At 32.6% G+C, this 20,108-nt stretch overlaps 3 protein-coding genes across 3 annotated transcripts; 2 read left to right on the top strand and 1 right to left on the bottom strand.

Annotated features, from left to right (window-relative positions):
• The first annotated feature begins 1,225 nt into the window (after positions 1–1,225).
• Positions 1,226–2,310, top strand: LOC114369822 (leghemoglobin C3). The gene is made up of 4 exons (XM_028327078.1): positions 1,226–1,383; positions 1,503–1,611; positions 1,711–1,815; positions 2,043–2,310. The coding sequence occupies exons 1-4, from the start codon at positions 1,286–1,288 to the stop codon at positions 2,166–2,168; spliced, it is 438 nt and encodes a 145-aa protein (XP_028182879.1). The 5' UTR covers positions 1,226–1,285; the 3' UTR covers positions 2,169–2,310.
• A 1,740-nt stretch (positions 2,311–4,050) lies between these two features.
• Positions 4,051–11,569, top strand: LOC114370880 (myosin heavy chain, skeletal muscle-like). The gene is made up of 8 exons (XM_028328282.1): positions 4,051–4,591; positions 4,855–4,993; positions 5,092–5,286; positions 5,527–5,649; positions 6,487–6,524; positions 6,626–6,782; positions 7,379–10,879; positions 10,977–11,569. The coding sequence occupies exons 1-8, from the start codon at positions 4,584–4,586 to the stop codon at positions 10,989–10,991; spliced, it is 4,176 nt and encodes a 1,391-aa protein (XP_028184083.1). The 5' UTR covers positions 4,051–4,583; the 3' UTR covers positions 10,992–11,569.
• Positions 11,570–12,643: 1,074 nt separating this feature from the next.
• On the bottom strand, positions 12,644–18,852 carry LOC114370970. Its single transcript, XM_028328367.1, has 8 exons — positions 18,694–18,852; positions 17,066–18,510; positions 16,179–16,297; positions 14,826–15,407; positions 14,248–14,560; positions 13,556–13,721; positions 13,238–13,340; positions 12,644–13,105 (listed from the first exon to the last, which is right to left on the bottom strand). Exons 2-8 carry the CDS (start codon positions 18,212–18,214, stop codon positions 12,988–12,990), a joined length of 2,550 nt encoding a protein of 849 aa, XP_028184168.1. The 5' UTR covers positions 18,215–18,510; positions 18,694–18,852; the 3' UTR covers positions 12,644–12,987.
• Between the last annotated feature and the right edge of the window lie 1,256 nt (positions 18,853–20,108).

The following is a 20,108-nucleotide window of genomic DNA, read 5'->3' as shown; positions in this document are numbered from 1 at the left end:
CGGTTGTCTTGCATGCACCACACGAAATTGCCTTTTTAAATCTTCAAAAAACAATTGTGTAATTTTATATGATTTACGTAGATTATTTTAGTTATAAGTTAGGAAAATATTTTAAGTTTTTTTATAACAAGTGTTAAGAACATTGATTTAGAAAAAAAAAATATTAAAGAAAAGAAAGCATTTCATTTATAAAGTCATCCAGAAACAAATAAATGATTTATCAATACAAATAAATTGTTGAATTAGTTAATTTAAATTAAAAATATTATGATTTTAATTTTATTCTAGAAATATTGACAAAATTAAATGTTTAAAATTATTGTTATATTTAATGGCATTACTTATAATTCAAAAAATATTTTTTACACAAACAGATATAATTTATATCATCAATAAAACAATGAATAAATACACTTGCATGAAAAATATTGAGTAAGTATTTCGTTAATAAGACAATATATTAAATGAAAATGAAAATTAGCAATTAATATTTTTAAAATGAATCTATATTTTTATATGAAGATTAAAAAATACACTCATATATATGCCATAAGAACCAACAAAAGTACTATTTAAGAAAAGAAAAAAAAAACCTGCTACATAATTTCCAATCTTGTAGATTTATTTCTTTTATTTTTATAAAGGAGAGTTAAAAAAATTACAAAATAAAAATAGTGAACATCGTCTAAGCATTTTTATATAAGATGAATTTTAAAAATATAATTTTTTTGTCTAAATCGTATGTATCTTGTCTTAGAGCCATTTTTGTTTAAATTGGATAAGATCACACTATAAAGTTCTTCCTCCGAGTTTGATATAAAAAAAATTGTTTCCCTTTTGATTATTGGATAAAATCTCGTAGTGACATTATATTAAAAAAATTAGGGCTCAATTTTTATTAGTATAGTTTGCATAAATTTTAACTTAAAAATAGAGAAAATCTGGAAAAGGGACTGTTAAAAAGTGTGATATTAGAAATTTGTCGGATATATTAATATTTTATTTTATATGGAAACTAAAAAAATATATATTAAAATTTTAAATTCAGAATAATACTTAAATTATTTATTTACTGAAAATGAGTTGATTTAAGTTTTTGAAAAGATGATTGTCTCTTCACCATACCAATTGATCACCCTCCTCCAACAAGCCAAGAGAGACATAAGTTTTATTAGTTATTCTGATCACTCTTCAAGCCTTCTATATAAATAAGTATTGGATGTGAAGTTGTTGCATAACTTGCATTGAACAATTAATAGAAATAACAGAAAAGTAGAAAAGAAATATGGGTGCTTTCACTGATAAGCAAGAGGCTTTGGTGAGTAGCTCATTTGAAGCATTCAAGACAAACATTCCTCAATACAGTGTTGTGTTCTACACCTCGTAAGTATTCTATCTAAATTATGTGTCTTATTGTATGTTTAACTTTCGTGGTTTGTTGTGTTTGAAAAAAGATATATATTGTTAATGTGAGTGGTTTTGGTTTGACTAAAAATGAATAGGATACTGGAGAAAGCACCTGTAGCAAAGGACTTGTTCTCATTTCTAGCTAATGGAGTAGACCCCACTAATCCTAAGCTCACGGGCCATGCTGAAAAACTTTTTGGATTGGTAAGTATCAGCCTACTAAAATTAAAATCCTATTAGTATTTTTTATTATTTTTCTTCCATGATTGTCTTGTCACATATTATATATTTTTTGAATTATAGGTACGTGATTCAGCTGGTCAACTTAAAGCAAGTGGAACAGTGGTGATTGATGCCGCACTTGGTTCTATCCATGCCCAAAAAGCAATCACTGATCCTCAATTTGTGGTATGATAAATAATGAAAAGCTACAATAAATGCACAAATACTTAATTTTACATAGTGCAGTGCTATATGATCATCACTTTTGCTTAGTAATGAATTTACTTTTTTTTTTTACAGAAGTAATGGATTTACTTAAAATCTTAAATTATGTACTTCTTTAAAGAGTTTTGTATGGAATTTTAATTATAAGGAAAAATGTAAGAGCTAAACCATTGCTGATGATTTCGAAGGTGGTTAAAGAAGCACTGCTGAAAACAATAAAGGAGGCAGTTGGGGACAAATGGAGTGACGAGTTGAGCAGTGCTTGGGAAGTAGCCTATGATGAATTGGCAGCAGCTATTAAGAAGGCATTTTAGGATCTACAATTGCCTTAAAGTGTAATAAATAAATATTATTTCACTAAAACTTGTTATTAAACAAGTTCTCGATATAAATGTTGGTTAAAATAAGTAAATTATATGGTATTGGATAAACAATCTTAAGCTTTATATTTCCATAGATTTATGTTTGTGAATCATGCATAATCGATCCTTTATACAAATAAGTTCAAAATAACTTGTATGTTTTAAAATTATTTTACCCGTACAAATTCAAATAAGCTTAACTAAATGGGATAGATGTTTTTCTACGAAAAAATAAAAATAAGTAACAGTAAAATGCTTTAGAAATAGTTATTGTGGTAGATAAGTTCAAATACATTGAAAATATTTGTAAGAATAGTAGGAGCAAGAGGGGGATTAGTACTTAAAAACTGACATGCAGCAAGAATGTTATCATAGTAACAATGGATCATCGTACTATTACCACATACAGTAAATCTAAAAGACTAAAACTAATGAGAAATTAGAAGCTCAATTACATTGCACAATATACTAAAATCATAATAACAATTTATCACGTGTAAATATAGGGGAACGGATTGCTGAGAAATTTAGAAAGATATTCAAGGTCCACCTTTGTTATACATTTCCGCTACTAATTAAAGAACATTACTACGCAATGCCTTATAGAAAAAAAAATATTTACCCTTCTCAATTCTCATTTGCAGCAAAATCACACTCTTTAAGCTAATTGATTGATTAAAGTGGTATAGAATTATAAATAAATTAATAAAATGAGATCAATTCGAACAAAGTGAAGTTGTTTTTGTCACTTCACAAATTTTGCCATAGTCGCGGTAACTTTTAGTAGTGGAATAATAAGGTGGGCTGAATAAAGTTTTGGATAAATTAGTCTGACCGGCCTATTTGAAATATGGGATTTATTATTTTTTTAGTCCTAAAAGTTTTTAGAATTTTTATATTTGAATCCAAATTCTTAAGATTTTTACTTTTAACTATTGATTTTTTTTTAGTCTCATAAGGATGAAAAAAGAGAGTTAAAAAACTAGAAATAAAAACGAAAAAACTTTAAAAGACGTTGATTAGTAAAAAAAATCAAATCTAAGAGATAAAAATATAAATTTTTTAAAATTTAGGAATTAAAAAATATAATAAATCTTAAAAAATTTAAAGTTTAAGTTTGACATGCTATTTGTTAAACTTTTTTAAAGTATTTTTTATTTTGTTAGCATTAAACTAACTAGAGTTAATGTAAGGACTAAAAAGGAATACTAAAAAAATATTAAAAATCTAAAACCAGACAACAATGTCATATTTGCATGAAGTTAGAACATATTTAAATCTTTAATAATTGTGTCTAAACCAAGGAGTTTCAACACTTATAATAAGTGTAACCCACATCATTCACTAATAACTCAATTTAGTTATGTTAAAAAACACAACACACACATATTAATGTTAAGCCGGCAAAACTTGTGCTTAAATTATTTAAATAATTAAGTCTAAATAAACATCAATACATTTGTTAATGTCAAGTCTAAGTACTTAACATTCACAACAACTCAACTCATTCATATTCACACACATTAAGACTAACGTTAAGTTGATAAAACTCATTTAAATAAGTGAGTGCGATTATAAACTTAAATGTATTTTTTTTAAAACATATTAGTACACAAATAATGAATCCAACTATAATAATTCACTAATAACTCAACTCATTCATATTTGAAATCATGCATGAACATATTTATTATATCTATACATAAGCATACAATATTTTTTTAAAATAATTATCACATTGTGACAATTAGTTATTTCAAAGCAATTCAATGCTTCATTTCAACCACCAGCATTTAAAAGAAATAAAATAAAAAACAGAGCATGTGGTTTGTGTTTGGAAAGCTCCAACCAAAACTTAAACGAAAACTTGTCTCTTATAACTTTGGCTTATACCATGGTTTAAGACTTTCGAACTCGGAACCAAACACAATAACTCACGCTCAAAATTAGTTTATATTGATACTTGCTACTTACAAATGAAACTTAAAACCGTTTACAAAACACAATTCTGACTTCTGGGTGTAAATATAATGCAATGCAGTCAATTTTTTCTTTTTTAATACAACCATCGATCCTTCAAAGGAATGAAAAGGGAAAAAAACTTGCTTAATTGACCGAAACTTATATTATTGGACCTCATGAAATCACAAATCATAAGTAGTTCCCTTGCCCTTCTTGAGTTCATTATTCAACTAAAAATATCCGAAAGTACCTTCTAAAGTTCTTGCCGTCTAGTTAAAAAAACAAGGGGACGGGCTAGCTGTTAGCACCATTTGTATAGCCCTCCTTGTTTCTTTTCATAAGTTACATACCTTAGTGGTAATATCACACTTTACTCTCTATAGTGCATGTAGAAGTGGAAGGGCCATGTCAAGGTAAGATATTTCTGTTTTGTTATTCTTAAAATACAGTACATCCACAATGCTTCTAAATTATATGGTTTTTAGTGTGCTAATAAACTCTAAAATTAACCGTGTTTCTTATTAATATGAATTGTTAGTTATACTATAATTGGTTAGGGAAGAACTGACATATTGAATATCGATAATTCAAACTACCAATTTACACCATGTAAGCTCGGAATTACTAATTATTATAGATAGCAAATTATGTGACATGATATGATTCAATGTGGCAGTGTTGAAGCCTATTATGAGAACGGGAAACAATTGAAGGATGGAAAAGGAAAGAGGAAAATATGCAATTTGAGTGGGCATAACAGAGATAAATTCCAGGAGAGATTGGATTTCAAATTCTATGATTTCCAAGCTCTGGAGGTTTCTCTCCAACTCGATCTCGAACTCTCTTAGTATTAAAAAAGGTTCCTGGTTACATATTAATAATATTATTATCATTATCATTATTATTTTTGCAGATAGAAAAAGGGTGGAACAATCTTTTTGTTTCCATTATTAGTATAGAAACAGGGGAAACCATAGCTAAGTCTGGCAAAGCAGCAGTACAAAATGGAGAGTGTCATTGGGAAGACTCCATGCTAAGTACTATATGGATTTCTGATGATTCTCTACAAGATAATGAAGGCTTCCTCCTTAAGCTTGTTGTTGCCATGGTCTGTAGGTTAACTTTGTTGCTTGATTATGTGCACTTCGCATTTGATTATGTTTATTCAATGAGTTTAATTTATATTAACTATCAATATATTCGGTAATTTATGTGATGTTAAGGCAAGTTTCAATTAGATGTACGTGTTAATTGTAAAATGACTTTACACTGATAATATATATAAATTAAACTCATTCAATATTGTCTAACATAACTTACTCAACCTGAAATGGCATCGTTATTACAGGGATCTGCCAGGTTTGGGACCCTTGGGGAGGCTACCATTAATTTAGCAAGTTACATTAGACCAGAAACTTCTACTGCATCATTGCCTTTGAGACAACATTGTTCCCATGGGACAATTTTACAAGTAAGAATTATGTTTTCCAATACTAGTCTCTTTAAAATTCCAATTTTTTTATTTTAGTATCTGTCCTAAGTTTACATTTGGGACTAAATTAAAAAGACACAAACTTACATAAACTAAAATGAAAAAAAAAGTTATAAAGATTAAAATTAAAAAGCGTTAACTTACAAAGAATAAATTCATATTTAAGCTTTTATTTTTGTTTTTAGAAATTTTGCTTTTATTTACACATACCTGAGTTTTAAGTTTTTTCTTTAATTTAATTTTCTTCAAAGCTTTGAATCAAGGCTAAACTCTCAGTTTGAGAAACAACACATGTTCACCATTTTTTAAACAAAGCCTTAAAAATAAGAAATAAAAATAGACATTTTTGTAATTATTTGTAAACAACAGAAACTGGAAAATAAACTAGCTTTCTTGGTGTCAATGGTAAACTCTCATTTTGATAAACTACATCTATTCACCAGTTTCTATACAAGTCTTTAAAATAGGAAATAAAATAAAAATAATGCCATCTTTGTAATTATTTATAAAAACAAAAATATTTTAAAAAATCAAATATGCCCATAGCTACTTGATAAAGGCTCAATGGTTTTGTACAGGGTATACGAATTTCTTTTAATAATCCGCTTTTTCTAGCAAATAATAAGGATTCTCACTTTCCCTTCCTAGCACACCATAATATTTCCTTTACCAAGCAATAAGTAGAAACAATTAGCATCCCAAATTTACAACTATTTACACCTAGTTTCTTTACAGTTATGATTTTTTTTTATCAGTTTACAATTATGAATTATTAAAAATCTGTTCCTCTTGTTCTCTCTGATTTTTTTTGTTCAGGTTAAAATACAGTGCTTGACCCCAAGAAGCAAATACAGGTCTGTTGTTTATGGAATAAATTTTTTCTGCTTTAACTTATGTGTGCTTATTATAAAAAATAAATAAATAAATATGCGCTCATTTTTATTGGATATCACAGGAAGGATGCAAATTCATATGTGGACGAAATGAGTGTTTGCTCTGATGATGTGGACAGCATATCCGATGTATCTGACAATACATTCAGCAGGACTAGTGGATCTTCACATTGGGACCATTTAGAAAATATATATTATCGAAGAGAACTTAGCAGTAAGGTATTAAAATTCTTCAGCTAATTTAACTTTTATGTAATCAACCCTTTATACCAATCAATATCATATGCTTCAGCCTTCAGTCATTCTATTGTATATGATAAGAGTGAAATGTGTCGTGTTCCTACTTCACTTGTAAATGAAAAATTTTGTATTTTGCAATGTCTAATCGAGCTCTATCATTTCAGTAACTGCCATTGTTCAGTGAACATAAACAAAATAATTTCAAATGCTTTTGTAATTCCTTCATTTTTATTGGCTTCATTTATTATCTAAGTAAACCTACTATTTACTACAAATTATTAAGCATGGCACTAGTAATTTTAATTATGAGTTATGAATTATGAGACCTGCACAAACATACATTTTGTCAACCCACTAGGGTTGTTAGGTTCGATCCTCATTGCAGCCATTGTACACTAAAAAAAAGCATACCTTTCACAGTTTGTACAAGCATATTTTCCTTTTTATTGTCTAACTAGATTCCTTTTCTGTAGTTTAAGCGGTTTTTCATTTTCTTTTTGTATTGTTTCCTCTCTTGATAAGTTCTTGTTCAAATTGGCTTTCTTCTAACATAAAATCACCTTATGATCTCACAGAGAATAAGTCCACTTGCAACATGTTCAGATCACGAAATTGAGAGTTCCTTGTCCTTTTGGATTGGGATGTCTCCCCAACAAAGTAATGTCAGTGGATTGAAGAAGAATATGAATGAGAGACAAGATTCAACTTACTCTAAAAATGGCCCCTATCCACTCTATGATACCTCCAGATCAACATATTCATCCCCAGTAAGGTCGATTTCTGGGACACGGATGCAAGGTAAAATGGAAGAGCTTGGGAAAGTTTCAAATGCCAGTGAGACAAAGTTGACAAGGAGTGTTAGTTCATCTAAAGATCTCTTGGGTGTAGCACAAGTAACCATTGATTTACTTCATGGTGAAGCAAAGATGTGGGAAGAAAATGCTAGAAAGCTGATGGTTGATGTGGAGAGACTGCGGAAGCATTTAAGCAAGAAGTCAAAGAATAAAAAAGAACTTGAAATGGAGTTGTCAGCATCACACAAAGAGAGCGATGCACTGAAGGAAGAAATTCAGCGGCTAACCTCAATGGTGAAACAAAATGACAGCAGAAATCTTAAGTTCCAGATAGAAGAGATGGATAATACAATAAGGGAGTTGCAAGATGAGGTCAAGTATCAGAGAGGACTTAATCGTGACTTGGAGTTGAAGCTAACGAAACAACAGGAATCAAAGATTGATCTTGTTTCCATTCTCCAGAAACTACAGAAGATAAATGAAAAGCAGAAAATGGAGATGGCTGATCTATCAATGAATAGCTTGCGGTTTCAAGATGCTGAAATTAATAGCCGTGTGCTTGAAGACAGCGAGGAAGAGGATTTTAGTTTGAGCAAGGAAGTCCTACCAGAGAAAATGAGAAAGGAGTTTTGTCATTCAGATGCTGATCTTGGTACTTATGAAAATGCAATAAGATGCCTGCATGAAGGGATTGAACTACAGGAATTCCGGAACTGGGAGCTTGAGCACCAACTTATGCAGGAGAAACAAAAAAATATGGAAAGTACTATCCAGTTTCTGAAGAAAACTCTGGAAGAGAAAGATCAAGAGATGCAAACAGCAAGATGTTTTGTGGCTCAAACATTAGAAGAAAATGAGGCAAAATGGAGGAATAGGCAGTTTGAGAAAGGGAAACAAATCACCAACTTTGAAAACAAGTTATCCGATGGTGTTTATGCTTTTGGCAATGAAATCTTAGCTTTAACACAAAGGGTGCAAGATCTTGAAGCTGAATTTTGTGAGAAGCATAGAGAGTCCAGAAAGGATCTGATCATTTCTGGTTCCTTTTCTTCTAATTTTCCTCTGTTTGACTCTGATACTAATATCAACATCACTGAAGTGTTCCTTGAGTTATATAAGCAGCTTAAGCTTTCAGTAGAGAATCTGAGGGGTCAAGATCCTCTTTTGGGTCAAATGACATTAAACCAAAATGAGAGTTGTTTCAGTGTATCAGAGCTCTCAAAAGATGCAGGTAAAATAGATTTGAAGGAATTGACTGAGGCAATCCTGTGTAACATTATCATCTTGAAGAAGTCACTTGAAACAAAAGCTACTTCCTTTGAGTATGACATTAATTCTCAAGATGAGTTGGACGGGAGAAGAATCAGAGTTGATAATGCATTTCAGAATGAAGTAAGAGATTGCAGTCTAAAGGAAAATATATTCTGCATTTCCAGTCAGGAATTGAAAAATGTAAATGCAAAATTTGTATCTGATTTTCCGCCACCAACTAAAAATCAACAACAGGTTGAATCTGAAGAGACCAACAAGCTGAAATCTGACAATATGATAGGGAAGGAGAAATCCTGTCCAAGGTATTCCAAGCTAGAACTGGAAACTGAAGCTGCTTATCTGCAATCCAAAATTTCTTCAAATTGTTCAATTGATTTTCCAAATGACATGAAGTTTCATGATTTGACAGAGGATTCCCAGACTCTAATGAGCAAAGATGTTGTGAGGAATTTATCATTTGAAAGTTCTGATGATGAAGACAATGCTTTGTTTGGACTAAAAGCAGAAAATGTACAGTTGTATGAAAGAATGCTTGGCTTAGAAGCTGAAATGAGGCAATTGATTGAAGAAAAGGAGTCAACTCATTTAGCACGGGAGAATTATGAAAATGTTGTAAAAAATCTCCAGGCTGAGATCAGGAGAATGGAAGCATTAAACGAGGCACAAAAGGTTGAGTTGAAAAGAAAGGAGGAGAGCATGCAGAAAAAATGGATAGAGGTTCAAGAAGAGTGCAGCTTTCTGAGAGTAGCCAACTTGGAATTACAAGCTACAAATGGAAATTTGATTGAAGAATCTAAAACTTTTCAAACAACAAATGATGAGTTAAGAATGCAAAACTTGGAGTTGCATTGCCAATGTACAGTATTGGATTCTAAACTGGGGGAATCACAAATTGTATTTTCTGGTATGTTGAAACTAGTTGAAGAATTGGAATGCAAATTTACTTCAATGCTGGAAGATATTGCTTTGAAAGAAAAAACCATAGATGTAGACCTAGATGCCCTTCTTGAGGAAAGCAGAAAGCTAGATGAAAGGTTCACTATGGAAGAGAATTTTTTAACACACATGTATTTGGAAAAAACAGCTGAAGCAGGTAACTTGCAGAAGGAGGTTGAACATCTAAGAGATCAGATATCTGGCATCTGCGATAGACACAAGAGGATGGCTTCTAATATTGTACTTGAGGTCTATGACTTATGTGCTGATAAAGCCATGCTTGAATCTGCTCTTCAAGAAGAACAGGAGAAAGCAAGGCTATACGACACCGAGCTTGATAATCTTGGAGCAGAATACGAAGTCATGGTGCAAAATTATGCTGAAGAGCTAGCTGCTTCCAGGGCAAACCAAGAAACTCTGATGGTTAATCATGAAAAAGTAGTTGTTTTGTTGGAAAACGTCAAATTAAATGACGAGAAATTGAAGGGCAGAGTTAGAGGGCTCGAGGCAGAACTGAAAGCCTCTGAACTTGAGAGGCTAAAAGCAACAGAAGAAATTTCTGAGCTAGAAGTCCAACTTCAGAAAACAGAAATGCTTCAAGATGAAATCTTTATCCTCAAGAGATCACTGTATGAAGCAGAATTTGAATTCAGAAGACTGGAAGCTTCATATCAGATGCTATCCTTAGAGTGTGATGAGCTGAAAGCTAAGAATGTATCTTACAATCGAAGAATCTCAACAACTGAGAAAGTTACGTCAGAGCTGGAGGACTGCAAGCGTAGTAAAATTGAGCTTGAGGAAAAAAATTTACGGCTGCAATGGAATCTAACCATAAAAGAAGCTTCTTGTCACAATAATGCTCAGTTAAAGTATGAAGTTGCACAAATGACGAGAGAAAATGGCGAGCTACACAGGGAGAAAGATTCTCTTCAACAAGAGAATGAAGAGTACAAGAACAAGGTTAAAGATCTTGAAGAAAAGCTGAAACAAAAGAAAGATGTAAAGCAAGATCAATATGATGGGAAAGATTGTAGTACTTCTACCACTGCACTGCATGATTTGAAGTTCTTACAGGTATGTACAAGTAATACTATATAGTTAACTTATTTTTTATTCAGTCAAATTGGCGCACAAAAGATAACGGGGTTCATAACTTTGGCTTCTACTGCAGAAAGAGGATAATTGAAGAAGCAGCACCAAATCCAGTGAAAGGACATTGTTGCCGCATCTCTTCCAATGTTACACATAACAAGAACGACATCCCAAGCTGGTTCAATCACTTTTCACTCTAAAACCACTCTCGTTGCTCGTTGTTTTCTGTACAAGACTACAAAGTCCTTGAAATGTCGCTGATTTTAACTTTTCTTAATTTTGAAGACTATGATTCTAGAGATTTTCAAGTCAAAGATCCTTGTTTTGAGGTCTATGAAACTCCCCTGTGGTAGTTTTTTTCAAAATTGCAGAGAGATTGGTATATGAACTGGTCCAATCCCTTTAAGATTCAACTCATGAAGCCCATGTTTTAAAAAACAAATCCAGCCCGCAAAATAAATGGACATTTTTAAGTCTGTATCTGATCTTCCAAACATGCAGATAAACAGACTGGTCAGCGGACTCCAATAATTAAGGTGTGTATACAAGTTCAGATTCACAGAGACTTTACATATAACAGACCTTTTTTTTTAAGATTTACGTAGTTGCATTGAGTTTTCCAGTCTGATCTACAAAATCCGAAACTATCCCTGCATTATCTTGTTAAAAATTCTTGTCAGCACCTCCTAAAAAATAATCTTGTCATCAATGCTTCAGAGCTTCTTTTTTTTTTTTAGGAAAGCAATGCTTTAGAGCTAATCAGCAATAACTATTTAATAGAATTTAACTAGAGTTTACGAAGATTCAAAGATGATTCTTGTACAAGTTAAAGTAAACACACGAAAAATTCAATAACAATATCGAGTCATTTCGATCAATATCCTAACAAGAAAATAGTAGCTATATTATTAAATAAGCACATGGGAAATTATCTTTCGCTTAGGTAATGTAGCAAGCAAATAACTTCGGATGTATACTTATTATCTTGAAGAGAGGTAAAATGTTATTGTACCTTTTAACTTAGGTTGTTCCAACACGTTTATTGGCCCACTTTTTCACATTGATTTACTGTAATAGAGAACTTGATAATGTTTGTTCCCGTTTGGTAATGCTTAAATTACTACAATCTTTAAGCAGACGCAAGGGAACATGATAAGTTAAACATAAAGCTTATTTTGATTTTTGAATCCCCTTAATTGATTGCCGTAATCAACTGGCCTATAGGCTAAAGGCCAGGTAGAGTAAATTAAATTTCAGGCAAACCTTTATTTTGAATTGGCTTAATTTTTAATCCTTCAATTTGAGGTTTTTTTTTTAAGTTCCTGAAATTTAAATTTATTTTCTTTAGTCTCTGATTTTTACTCTTTTTATCCTTTTCATTATAAATTTAACAATTTCTGGCAGATTTTAGTTGTTAGAATTTGATTTTTAATTTTTAACCACTAGTATTTACTTTTAAAATTCTTCACAAAGTGTTAATTTATCACATGAGAAACTAAAAAGTATAATTTTTATAATTCAGGAAAAAAAAAACAGATCTAAATTTTAGAAAGAAAAAAAACTCAAATTGAATGACTAAAATAGTAATTAAGTCTTTTAAATCAACTGGAAACCGATCGACGTAACTTTTAAATTAACAAATTCTCCTACTTTAAGGGGAAGCAATATAAAGAAACTAAAAACATGCAAATTGAACAACGTAATTTAAAGTCGTCAACGACGTCTGAGAATTATAAATATGCAGTATAAGGGGGAAATAACCAGTTCCTATTTGCGATTATTTGAGGCAAAATGGTATAGATTGACCATCTCTCTTGTTTTGGGGAATTCAGTTTTTATTCATATACAAGCTTGGAATTTTCAACGAAATTTTTTTTTCAAAGAATAATCAGGGCAACTATTTATTTACGTAAGAATGATGAATCAACAGCGCCATTTGCTAATCCAATTATACAATTCGTGGAGTTCCATATAATCAGAAAAACAAAGGCATCTACTAAACACTTATAAATAAGAACCTCGACACCTTTAGAATTGAGATCAACTTCCTGAGACTTTTTTTTCTTCTCTATGTCCTCTTAATTTCCTTTTTACAGTATGGAATATGCTCGGACCACCTCAAGAATTGGTGCTCGGCATAAAGGACATTTACCACCACCACGAATTAACTCATTGGCACATTTTGAACAAGTGCACATGTGCCCACATCTGCAAGAAATTGCAATTTGGAGAAAGGAAGAAACAAAACCAGTGTTCAGAAAAAGTAAACAGTGTATATTATAATGTAGGGTTGTATTTTGTTCATCAACACAAATTATATATAGTATAATGTATAAATACCTATACAAAAGAGAATCGATATGGTTATCACAACAAACACAGCAAGTTCCTTTCTTCACATGCCCCCATTTAGACCCATCATCAGATGTCTCAGCACTCGATCCTACAATATAAATTAACATGTAATATGAAAAACTGGAAATAAAGAAAGCAAAGCACATAGAATATACTAATAACTGGAGATAAAAAAACCATAAGCACAGATAATTAGCATTAAAATAAATGCAACCAATATAGATGCACTGTTGTAAAGAGGGGAAAAAAACTCAGTAAAAAAACACATTACTACATTGATAGAAGAGAAAAGAAATCACGCACCATTCTCACCACCTGAGCGGTTTAGAGCAGCAGATACTTCCTGTCTGACAGAGCGCTGCAACTCCAGTTGCATATCCATGCAGGCCTCCAACATCCTCTGCATGTGATTCATGCCTTGCTGAAGTCTTGCCATGTCTGATCTTAAATCATTCATCATCTCCCACTCCTGTTCCCAATCAGCAAACAAAACCAGAACATCAAAAAGAATTTTAATAAGATACAGTATGAAAACTATTTAGGCAAAGAAAAAACTCCAGGAATAAAAAGTAAAATAAGTTGACCTATTGTCAGAAAGGCATATCAAGAGTCAGGGCCTAAAGGACAACAGAGATCTCAAATGATAAATAGCCAAAGCTTTAAAGCTATTAGAATTTTTCATTTTAATAAAATGTTGTTAGATTCAGCTAAGAGTTACTTTTACTTGAACCCCTTATTAGATATATTCGCCACCATTTAGCATGGTAGTAATCAACGCAAAATGTAACGGAAACATGATTAACATCCTAAAGACCTAAACCCAATCAAATTTATTAATTTTGTAGCTTAAGGTGATAGCTTACTAGCTTAGTAGTGACTACTGAAGATCCTTGAAAGAAAAGCCTAAATTGGTTACATGTAAAAGAATGACAGGAAGAAGCAACATAAAAGTAAAATACATGTCCATATAGAAATTAGATAAGAAAGATGCATACAATTTCAGAACGATGCATGCTATGGCGAGACCATCCAGTTTGATGCAAATCTTGGTGCCACAGAGGTTGTGGTGGAGGTACTGGTGGAGAAGGCAACACCAGTGAAGGTCTGTTAATGGTTTCATGTTGACCCTCATCTCGTTCCTCACCCTGCTGGTCTGGGTCCTGTTCAGGAGAGGCAGGAGTTGATGCTGGTAAGTTCTGATGCAAATCCCAGTCAATTGGTGCACGACCTTGCCTTTCCACATATGACTGTATTAGTTGGTCCAGACTTTCACGGAAACCACTACGAAGAAGGTTAGAAACACTTCTCCTGAAACATGAATAAAAATCCATAACAATCATAAGGCTTGGTGGCTAGAAGAAATGAAAGCCAATAAATGAAGTATAAATGGCATACTCATTTAGATTTTGAAAAGGTTTAAACAGATGTTTCGATAAAAAAAAAAAAAAAACAAGACACTCTAGGGAGAAACTCCTTTTATTTCCTATTCCCAAACACCTGTTGACATTGGGATAAATAAGCCAAAGAGGCTGAAAGCCATCTGCGAGGCAAAGATTCAAAAAGAAAGAATTACCTGCTCAGAAGTTCTCTAAGCTCCATACTGTATACATTATCATCATCAGGTGGATGAAATCTATTGAACCTTCTTATAGGAACCCCACGGCGATTCCTTGTAGCTCCAGAAGGTCCTTCGGACCAATTACCAACAGTTTCCCTAGTGTTACCATCATGCCAAATTCTTTGAGCTTCCCGGGGATGAGGATCTTCCCCAGCTAAATTTCTGGGAGTTTCCTGTGGCCAATCACCGACTGCCCTTCCATCTCTTGTCTGATTGAATGGACTCTGTCGCCAGTTTCCTCCCCCTTCTTCAGCAATTTGTTCCTGCCAATTCCCCCCTTGATTACTAGCTTCTTGCCAACTAATACTCTCACTTGTGCTACTCTCCAAAGTTCCTGTTCGATTAGGCAACTGACGCACATCAGTTTCCAGGCTCCTAATCTGCTGTTGTTCATAATTTTCTTGTTGGCCATCTACCAGACTGTTTGCTTGGCTCTCATCGCCTCTTGTTTCACTTGCATTACTATTTGATGTGGTATCAGGACTGGTGCCTGCTTGACCACGAACAATATTTTCTAATCTTGAACGAAAACCCTCCCTGAATTACACCATTTGTGTCAATTGTATGACAACCAACTAGTAACAATGACAAGAACAAATTGTACACTATTTACCAACATACCATATTGGAATAGAAGCACAATATTAATAAACATATTTATTATAGATATATGTTACATAAAAATGTTACAGGAAATAAAGAAACAAGCCAAGCTAACACACACCGTAAAACCTTGTGTCTTATTGAACTGAAGAGCATAATATAGAGCTCAAAGAATATTGAGTAAGCAACTTATGTGCAAAAACCAAAGTGCTAATGAACAGAAACAAATGAAATGTGGATTATAACAAATAATAAATTAATTATAAATATTGTATTTATAGTGCAACTCAGAACAGAAGAAGCCAAATATAATTTGCCTTATGCATTGTCATTATGAACAAAAATGCCATTTTATATTGCAAAATAAATATTCATTTAAAACCATCAATAAACAGAAAAAAAAATTATACTCCTCCCCATACCAATATTAATTTCCCAGGATAATGGAGTAAAATGAAAATCCACCATAGCACATTACTCAATATGCGAGGCATAGAGTCCATAAGTTACTACTCCTTGTCACAGATGTTACAGCATCTCAACTACTTTATTTTATTTCTATACCAAAAATTCCAATATAGTATTAGCAGAAGACGTACCAACAACATGGATTTAAAAGAAATTTTCAATATTTTTTAAATTATAGGATAGTATTACAATTTACTTTTGTAGGGGGAACTTTGGAAAAATTCTTGAATTGCATACCTTAAACCAGAGACAGTGTGTCGTTGTCTTAGCTGAACTAATTCACTTGCAGCCATAGACAATGGCCTCTCATCTTCAACAGTTCTTTCATTTCGGAGGAATCTACCTCTGAGCAGTGACTGAAAAAGGTAATTTCATTTAAATAGTCAATTTACAAGAGGAGCAAGTGTATATGGTAAAAATGGGAAAACAAACAGGTACAGCCCACATAAATATCTTCTAATCACGTGACTTATTAAATTTTTTTAAAGAAAATATTTTTTTTTTAAAAAAGAAGGAATCAACTGAATAAATCAAATTGAAAAAGGAAGCAGTAGATTTCATGAAAGGGGATCTCTTCTAATAAGCACATTATATATAGAACAACAACTAGGACCATTATCCACTAGAAATTAACAGACCAAAGGAATAAGATATAAAATTTTGTTCTTCGTTATTTTTATTATTCCCTAATAGAAAAAGGTTTGGTAATCCAGAGCGGTTTGGTAATCCAGAGCACAGAAATACTTCTTGAATAATATACTAAAAATGCCATGCATCAGGCAAGAAAATAACCCAGCACATATGTAGCAACCTTAAATACTGGAACCAATAGCAATTGATAAACATATCCAAGGAGGGAGAAGCCACAATCAAAACCAGGCATACTATCAGAGAAGAGAGGCATACATATGTAAATCATTTAATATAAAGACAAAAAACAAGGCACACTATAACACATTAAAATTCAGTTTAAATAGTGCAATTACCAGAGCCTCAAATTAAACTTTGAGTTCTTATACGATTTAGTTACTTCCATAATTAACTCAGGCTTTCTATTAAATGAAGACACCACAACTAAAAGAACCATAAATTGCAAGACAATTCTAATAGAGGACCTAACAAACCTGAATACGGTTGCGATGAGCAAAATCAGAAACAGCTCGGTGCTCCAACAAGCCCTGCAGCTCTCTTTGTCTTTCCATTTCTATCCTCACAAGCAAATCAACTAGAGCTTGTCTTCCACGCAACCTTGACATGTCCCGCCGAACATGCTCTGGCTGACTCTCATCATTATCAGCTACTAAGCCACGAGCTCGATCAGCTTGGGCACCCTCACTTACTTGAGCATCCCTCCGGCTCCCACGTGAACCTCTCTGCTGGCTAATCATTTGCACCCATTCCCTGATATTTCTTACCCTCTCGCGCTCTGTTTCTCCAAGCCATTCTGCTCTCTGGCTATTGTTTATCTGACTCACATTAGACGAATGATCACTAATACCGCTTTCCATCCATCCCTGAACAATCTGTCTAACTCTCTCCCTCTCAACTTCGCCAAGATCAAGAGATTGCTCCCTGCTAGACCCATTATGATCCCCATGTGCATTCCTTGATCCAGTTTGATCATGTGACCAAGTACCATAATCATTTTCACTTTCACTTGCATCCCCCAAACTTCCTTGATTCTCACTGCCTCGACTATCAGACATGGTACTGGACACATTGGTATGAGAGTCAGAATTCCTCTGGTGCCGCAACCTTACCCTCATCCTTTCACGCGCCCGGTTCAACAAATGCTCATCTTCCAACTCACGCCACATCTGCAGAATAGCAGATGCCTGAGTGCTCGGCCTCTCCACAGCCCCCTCCTGCCCAGAAGTTGGAGACTGCGAGCCCCTCAGAAAAGAAGAATCCAACATTGACACAGTATGCAACCCCGCGAGCGCCATCAACTCAGACTCTCGATTCCTCCTCTCGATGGTAGTTATCATCTCCTGTGCCTGCCGTGCAGCCCACCTGCTCAAAATCCTCGAATGCCGCCGGCGTGCAGCCGACGACTCAGCCAAATCATCCCCTTCAAGGTCAGACCTCCTTCTCCTCCGAACCAGCTGATCACCCTCGTCATCCTCATCATCCGGTGCACGGGACGAGCTACACGAAGCAAACGACATACAATCATCCAAGTGCCCACGCATAAACTCCTCCAGTCCAAGCTCAAACTCGGCATGGGCATCAGCAGGCTCAGGCTTCTGCTGTAACGGCTGAAAATCTGTCATCCTCACAGAATATTCCTTCTTCCTCTACCCTCCTTTCTGACCACCACACTATATGTATGTATGTAAAGCATAAATACACCTCAAACAAACTCCATTCCTAAGACTAACATAAATACAAAGCAATTGCTAAGCCACCACCATTTCAATCTCTCGGAAACCGAAAAGGAAAACGAAAAAGAAAAAGAAAAAGGGGACCCCCAATCTGAGAGTGAAGGCCATGGGGAAATAACAGGGGAAAAACAGAAAAAGGGTTTCCCTAATTAAATCCAAATTCAAAGCCCCACCACACATGCCACCTGATAAACGACACGAGTCAAAATCAACATTCACAACCACGAACAATTCAGGTGCAAAAAACAAAAAAAAAAAAAAAGGAAAAATTCTCGAAATCAGAGGAAAATTAAATCAAAATCGGGATCACCGAAAATGGGAGGGTGACCCGGAAATCAAAGCAGGGGAAGAAGAGGCAGTGCACGTACCTGAGATGAAACGGGGAAACGGAAACCCTAGATTTCGTGGGAATGGAGGAAAATTGAGAGAAAAATTTGGTGAAAGAACAGAAATAGAACACAACAAAGAGAGATGGGAGGAGCCTTTGATGGGACAATTTATAAATTATTACTGAGGAGAGAGAAAGAAATAGAGTGGTGTGTGCCTAATCTAATCTTAACACGAAATTTATGTTTTCCATTAACCATGTTATTATAAACAAACAAACAAAAAGACTTGTGTCTTAAAAAGTTTTGCTCCACCTATATTTTATGTACAACTAGTTATGCTTCATCACTTTTTTATATCAAAATTTATAAATCTTAGATTACTGGTTAGTTAAGAAACTTAAAATGTAAATATTTTTATAAAAAATAAAATTATATTATTTATGAATTTTTATATTCTTCCATAATTTTTATATTAAATATTTTTTCTCTACTAATTTTTTTTTCTTTTAATTTTTGTAGGAACATTGATCATCAATGCCCTTAGACAATAGTAGGATTACAATTTTATCTCAAATTTTATCCATCCAAATCAAGAAATATCAGTTTTGCAAACAATTTACCGGATTCGTTGAGAATTTTGTTTCATCATGATAAATAAACTAATTTGTAGTGTTTTATAATTTACTATTTTAAATAATGTTTTACTCTTTTTGTCTCAAATATAAGAAGAAAAAATATATAATATATTATCAAAAAAATTAATTAATCAAATTTAATTATATTAATTTTAATTAAAAAATATTTTTCTAAGTTATACTTTATTGAATTTTGATATTAAGGATGAAAAAGAGTAATTGAAACTAGCGTCTTAACAAAATAAAAAACATTTAAAAGATAACAACTTTAAATAAAATAAAAATTAATTTTAAAAAAATTATATTTGTTACAAAGAAATATGCTTTTTTTGTTATATTTGAGACCGAAGTAATTTATAACTTATTACATATTACATATTTTTTTTATAATTCTAATTAACATGAAAGTGTGGTATCTAGTTAAATATATGTTGCTTTTTTGTTTTTTATAATATTCATTATAAATATTTAAAGATAAATAGTTAAACGTACAATACCTGAAAAATAAATGAAACTGAAGAATCAAATTATAATAATTTGTCTTTAAATAAAAATTAAAAAAGTTCAAAATTAATAAAATAAAATAATTACTCAAGAAATATATTTTTATCTATAAAAAATTAAAATTTGTATAAAATGATCACATAAACATGTCCTATTTCTATGTTTTATATTTATCAGTTATTTTAATAAATATCCACAAAAAAAAATATTTTGATAAATAAAAAAGTATATTAAACACTTATAGTTAAATGAGTTAATTTAATAATTTAAAACTTTTAATTAACTATTTGCAGTTGTAAGTTATATTTTTAAACT

This window comes from Glycine soja, chromosome 10 (assembly GCF_004193775.1).
Source record: "Glycine soja cultivar W05 chromosome 10, ASM419377v2, whole genome shotgun sequence".
In the NCBI taxonomy this organism is placed as follows: Eukaryota; Viridiplantae; Streptophyta; class Magnoliopsida; order Fabales; family Fabaceae; genus Glycine; species Glycine soja.
This window is presented reverse-complemented; position numbering and strand designations above follow the sequence as displayed.

Coding starts and splice junctions, on each gene's coding strand:
- LOC114370880 (XM_028328282.1), top strand. Junction 5,287..5,526: donor TTAAGCTTGTTGTTGCCATG/GTCTGTAGGTTA, acceptor TCGTTATTACAG/GGATCTGCCAGGTTTGGGAC. Junction 6,783..7,378: donor GAAGAGAACTTAGCAGTAAG/GTATTAAAATTC, acceptor ATGATCTCACAG/AGAATAAGTCCACTTGCAAC.
- LOC114370970 (XM_028328367.1), bottom strand. CDS start 18,214: ATGACAGATTTTCAGCCGTTACAGCAGAAGCCTGAGCCTGCTGATGCC. Junction 14,561..14,825: donor CTTAGAGAACTTCTGAGCAG/GTAATTCTTTCT, acceptor TTCATGTTTCAG/GAGAAGTGTTTCTAACCTTC. Junction 13,722..14,247: donor GCATGCATCGTTCTGAAATT/GTATGCATCTTT, acceptor GATTGGGAACAG/GAGTGGGAGATGATGAATGA.
- LOC114369822 (XM_028327078.1), top strand. CDS start 1,286: ATGGGTGCTTTCACTGATAAGCAAGAGGCTTTGGTGAGTAGCTCATTT. Junction 1,612..1,710: donor CTGAAAAACTTTTTGGATTG/GTAAGTATCAGC, acceptor TTTGAATTATAG/GTACGTGATTCAGCTGGTCA. Junction 1,816..2,042: donor TCACTGATCCTCAATTTGTG/GTATGATAAATA, acceptor ATGATTTCGAAG/GTGGTTAAAGAAGCACTGCT.